At 54.2% G+C, this 5641-nt stretch overlaps 1 protein-coding gene across 1 annotated transcript in view; it reads right to left on the bottom strand.

Annotated features, from left to right (window-relative positions):
* The window catches only part of STK10 (serine/threonine kinase 10), a 15795-nt gene that overhangs the window by 3397 nt on the left and 6757 nt on the right, over nucleotides 1-5641 (bottom strand). The window contains exons 7-13 of the mRNA XM_057385562.1: nucleotides 4653-5310; nucleotides 3398-3528; nucleotides 2710-2833; nucleotides 1837-2016; nucleotides 1102-1194; nucleotides 833-962; nucleotides 326-450 (exon numbers count right to left, since the gene is read on the bottom strand). Coding sequence (XP_057241545.1) covers nucleotides 326-450; nucleotides 833-962; nucleotides 1102-1194; nucleotides 1837-2016; nucleotides 2710-2833; nucleotides 3398-3528; nucleotides 4653-5310 — 1441 coding nt within the window. The remainder of the gene's footprint in view (nucleotides 1-325; nucleotides 451-832; nucleotides 963-1101; nucleotides 1195-1836; nucleotides 2017-2709; nucleotides 2834-3397; nucleotides 3529-4652; nucleotides 5311-5641) is intronic.

The raw sequence follows: 5641 nt of genomic DNA on the forward strand, positions 1-5641 counted from the left end.
GAGGGGATGGCAGTGACTGTGAAAGCAGAGGAGAGGGGGCTGGAAGGGGCAGTCCTCACTCCCTGCTCTGGGAATCAGCCGTGCTGAATTCTAGACAGTGACAGATTTCCAGGAAAGGCCCTCAAAACTCCCAGCTGCTCCTTGCATGTTAAATGTACACAGAGCACAGGTCCCAGCCAAGAAAGCTTCACTGCCTTCTTTATTCTGATCCTTTTCCCCCAATAATGACCAAACCCTTTAACCCCTCACAGCCTGGAAAGGAAAYACCCAGGGACACCTGGACATTTGTGACCCACAGAAGCGTGGGGAGGTGCAAATCCTTCACCTTCTCGTGCTTCCGCAGCAGCTCGTGCCTCTGGAGGAAATACTGGTCCTTCAGCTGCTGCTTGATAAGCTGGTGCCTCTCCTGCTGCTGGCGCTCCTCCAGATCCCAAATGCAAGCTTCCCGGTCTGTGGGGACAAAAAAGGTCAGGACAACCCACTCTGGCCCTCAGCTYGGTCACACCAAGTGTCCTGAGCTTGAGAGAGCTCCAGATGTTTGGGGGTGATCATTCATGTCCCGTTTTCAGACACAAATCGGTCCCAAATCATATTAGAGCCTGATTTCTTGTAATTACGGAGCCGAATCGGTTCGTATTTGTAAAGCACTTTGAAGATTCAAGCACTGAGCATTATTATKGTTAAACATTTAGACAGGATGGGGTTTTTTTTTCCACATCCCATCCTGGCAGCCTGCAGCTTTGCCACAGCATCTGCTGCGTGGGGAGAGCCAGGGCTGGAGAAAGCCACGGTGACRGCGCTCCCTCCATCCCTGCCAGCCTTTGCCACCCACCCCTCATCAGCTGCTGCTTCTTGTTGAGGCACTCGCGCTCCTTGTCACAGATCTCCCTTTTGTTCTGGGCAGTGATGTTCTTCATGGCCTGCTCCAAGTCCTCCTTCTGCTTGGCCAAAAATTCCTGTTCCTGGGGAAAAAAACAGYGGTTTTCCTCCTTCTGCCGCAGCTGGTGTTTCAAACCCACCAGTCCCTCCAGCAGGAAGGATGTTTCTCTCTCCTGYGCCCTTCCCAGTTCTGGAGTTGGGGGAATCTTCCCTGAGCCTCACCATGGTTTGTTTTTTCTGGGTGAAATCGTCCATCTTGGCCTTGAGGTTCCCTTTGCGCTGCTGCCGTGGCAGCTTCTCAACCTCGTTCTTGACCTGTGGGGAGGGAGAGGAGATTTCCCTGCAGGAAACTCTGAGTGAGGAACAACCCCAGCTTGTGTCACTGAATAGCTCAGGAATCACCCAGAAAGAGGTCAGGATCACCCAAATGGAGCTCAGGAATCACCCAAAAGAGCTCAGGGATCACCCAGAAATAGCTCAGAGATCACCCAGAAATAGCTCAGGAATCACCCAAAAAGAGGTCAGGAACACCCAAATGGAGCTCAGCAATCACCCAAAAAATCTCAAGAATCACCCAGAAGCACCTAAGGAATCACCCAAAACCAGCTCAGGATTGCCCAAAAAGACCTCAGGGTCACCCGAAAAGAGCTCAGGGATCATCCAAAACCAGCCCAGGAATCCCCCAAAAAGACCTCAGGAATCATCCAAAAAAAGCTCAGAAAGAGCTCAGGAATCACTCAAACGCAGCTCAGGGATCACCCAAAAACACCTCACGATTACCCAAAAAGGAGCTCAGGAATCACCCAAAAGCAGCTCAGGAACCACCCAAAAGCAAGAGCTTCCTCATAAAATCCCAACTGCTTTTTTCCCAAATTCCACCACAAGAAACTCTGACTCTTCCCAGGAATAAAGAGGCTCAGGAACTCCACTTTCCTCCCTGCCAGGCCCATTTTTTACCTCCTTYTTCATCTGCTTGAGCTGCTCCAGGAACCTGGCGTGGTCGCGCTCCTGCTCCAGGCGGATGCGCTTGGCCTCCTCGCGCCGGCGCAGCGCGTGCTCCTGCTCCATCCTCTCGATCTGCTGCTTCTGCTGCCGCTCCAGGTTCTCCAGCTCCGTGTCGTAGAACTTCTTCTTAGCCTGGAAGGCAACAAAGGAAGCTCAACCTGAGCCAACTCTCTGCTTCGTTGCTTTTTCAAAGTTTAAAAGTGAAAAGGGGAAAAAAAAAAAAATAGGGGCAGGGGATTGTCCTTGCTTGGCTTGAGGCATTGAGCGTCTTCACAGAGGAGGAACCTTCCAACCAACACCTCCCAAAGTTTGAAGCTCTGTACTCCAACACAGCCCTTGTGCCATGGGAGGAGAAAATCTTTAAGATCCCTTCCAACCCAAACCATCCTCTGATTAACTTCCAAATCATTTCACTTCAACAGAAGCTGCCCGTGGAGGGACCAAGTCTGTGAGCCCAGTTTATTCAATTTACGCTCAAAGCCTTGCCAGATTTCCTGCTGTCACACTCAGGCCATGCTGCTTTCTTATTTAAAGGGTTTTTCTTTTTCTGTGAATCACAAACTGTTTCTCACAGTAGCCACGAACAGACACAAAAGAAAAGATCATTAAAGAGAGAAAGTCCAGAACAACCCTTGTCCTGTCACACCCTGCCAGGGCTTCCACAAACCCTCCATCCGTGCTTGAGATCCCAAAGGGGCTCCTCCATGGTCCTGCGAGCCCCAAGGCTGCTCCAGCCCAATGGGAGAGGATTTGGGTTCCCAAATCTTTGCACCACCAGAGAATTTGAGCTCCCAGCTGACCCTGGGAGTTTCCCTGCCCTCGTACCATCATTTCCTGCTCGAAGCGCCGCTGCATCTGCTCCTGCTGCAGCTGGTGCTTGCTGTTCAGCTGKGCCTGGTTCCTGTGCTCCTCCTTCTGCAGCAGACGGAGCTCTCGCAGCTCCTGGCGCCTGCACGGGGATGGGATGGGGCAGGGGGATGGAGAAACACGGGGTCAGGCAGGGAGAGAGGGATGGGATGGGCAGGGATGGCCAAATCTACCATCAGGGTGGGCAGAATGGGAAGGGAAGGGAAGGGAAAGGCAGCTGCTCTTTCTGAGAGTAAGTCAGGGAGGTTTGAGAGCTGTAGGAGCTGCACAGGAGTCATCACAGAGGGAGGATACACCCATGAATATCAAATGATGCTCCAGGAGTTTACAGCTCACTTGGCYCTTCTGTTAATGAAGTCTGAGGAGATGCCAGAGAACAAAAGGAAGAGGAGCATCTTGAGATGATTTCTGTGCTTATTTCCCCAGAGTCAGGCATCTCCAGCCCTGGGGACACATTCAGGGATCCCCAGAGGACAGGGGCAGACAYAGCAAAGCTCTCCTTGTCACAGCCTCGCTGCATTTTGAGCTGCATCCCTCCATCCCCTGTCCAGGCGGGACCAAGACAGACAAGAGGACTTGAAATACTCCTGGATTAGCTCAGAGAAAGGAAAACCCTGCCCTCCCTCCATCCCAGGGCCCCACTTGCCTGAGGAACCTCATTTCTTCGTCCTTCTTCTCGTCCTCGCTGATGATCTTGGAGGTGGTGACGCTCACCTCCACCCCGTCCACCACGAACTTGCGGGTGCGCTTCAGGGTCTTGTTGTGCATCCGGGAGTCCTGGGGCAGGCAGGGGAGGAGAGAGGAGCCCGTGAGGCTCGAGCCACCCAAGGCTGGGCCAGCTGGAGCCCTCAGAGCAATTCTGATGCTGTTGTTAAGGAGGAACACACACGAGGAATCCATGTGGAGCGCAAAGCATCGGGGAATGTGCAGCTCCACAGGCAGAGCAGAGGGACTTCCATCCTGAAGAAACCTGGCCCACCTCCCAAAGACCCCTCCTCACCGTGATCTAACACGGCTCACACCCTGAAAAAACCCCAAAAAATCCTTTCACCCTTCTAAAGGACCAATTTAGGGAGCAATTCCATGTGTGACATCACACTCCTCCTTCTCAGGGAGACGAGGTGTCCTGGGAGAGGGTGTGAGGAGGGGGAAATTGCTGTGCAAGAGCATCACATTTCCCATCAGGAGGGACTGCAGGCTCCCGTGGGGGATGCTGGCTCTCCAGCTCGCAGCAGGAGGTGGGGGAAGCAGTACATAGAAAGGTTTTGGGCAGGTTTTTGTGCTGGGAAACCATCACTCACGCAGCAATCTGATAAAAACCTTGTGCAACACATCCCTCTGCCCCCTTGAGTCACTGCATTTCTCCTCCTGCTGCTCATCAAATACCATTCCAGTTATTCTGCCTGTTCCTCTGAGCCATGCTGGCCTGGTCACTCCAGGTCACCAGCACTCCCAGCCTCCTGGAAGCTTTGGCAAAAGCCAAGAATCCTGGAATTTCTCTGTGCAGCCCCTGCTGACACAAACCAGGCCAGATTTAGGGCAGATTGGGAAAACTGAGAGAGGCACAAGCCCAGCTGAGCTTTTCCCCAGGACCAAGTGTCCTAGGGAAGARCAGCAGGGTGAAAGATTATAAATGAAGTTTAGGAAGTCCCATTTGGGGTTTCACACCAGGGCTTGTGTCCTGGCCACTTCACACAAAACAGCTCCAGGACACTGGACTTGGCCCAGATTTCAGTGAGGACACCTGAACCTGCAGCAGCTCCACCAGAACCTTCYCCTTCACCCAAGAACATTCCAGATCCCCCTGGCTGGGACAAGCACCACGACAAACAAACCATGGAAAGCTTTCCCTCGGGTTCCCCCCTCCCTGCGCTCTGCAGCAGCTCTGGCCCTGCTCTCACCTTGAGGGAGATGGAGCCGCTGTCCCTGTTGAGGGCCAGGTCAGCAGACAGGGAGATGCTCAGGTCCATGCTCTCGGAGGCCGAGGTGCTGCCCGAGTCCGAGTCTCCCTTGGGGCGGCTGCCAGGGAAGGGCCCCGTGGTCTCCAGGCCACCATTGACCAGTTTGTCCTCGCCCATGCCCTCCAGGTGGACGCTCTCCGGCCGCTCCACCACGCTCTTCCTCTCGCCGAGGCTCTTCCTCTCCTCCCTGCCCATCCTGGGCTCCTTGCTCCCCTCYGCTGTGTCACCCAAATGTCCGGGCTGCAGGATGATGTCCGGTTTGTCCCGGGTGGCCGAGATGGCCGAGCTGGGGATGGGTTTTGTGGAGTGGTTGCTCTCCAGCTTGTCATTGTCACCGCTCGTCCCTTTCTCCGTGACTGTGTCACCCTGGCCATCTGTGGTGTCCCTGCCAGTGCTCACGGAGCCGTTCACAGCTTTGGGCAGCGCAGAGTCCTGGGATTTGTCCCCATCCAAGCTCAGCTGGCTCGCCTCCGAGGGGTCCCTCTTGTGCTTCCCGGGGGGCTGCAAACACAGGAAAGGGCAGATGTGGGGTTGGCACTGCCACCAACACAGCCACAAGGGCCACCAGGGTCCTGCTCCACCCACGGCTGGAGAGGAACTGGGAGAAAATCCCCTTTAGGACATCTGCCCGGGGACACTTTATCCCTCTCCAGGTTTGGGGGACACTTTATCCCTCTCCAGGTTTGTGGGATACTTTATCCCTCTCCAGGTTTGTGGGATACTTTATCCCTCTCCAGGTTTGTGGGATACTTTATCCCTCTCCAGGTTTGTGGCCCCAAGGACTATGGGCACTGATGGAAGGAAAGGGCTCTGTGAAAGAACCCCAGAAGCTGCAAATCCTTCAGGGGCAGCTGAGGAATTTCATACCAAACTCCTTTTTCTAAGCTACCTCCACGATGGATGAGCCACTTCCCTTTGCCACAGAGGAG

The sequence above is a fragment of the Malurus melanocephalus genome, unplaced genomic scaffold (genome assembly GCF_030028575.1).
Source record: "Malurus melanocephalus ecotype Western Australia unplaced genomic scaffold, MMel_1.1 scaffold_843, whole genome shotgun sequence".
NCBI classification, from domain to species: Eukaryota; Metazoa; Chordata; class Aves; order Passeriformes; family Maluridae; genus Malurus; species Malurus melanocephalus.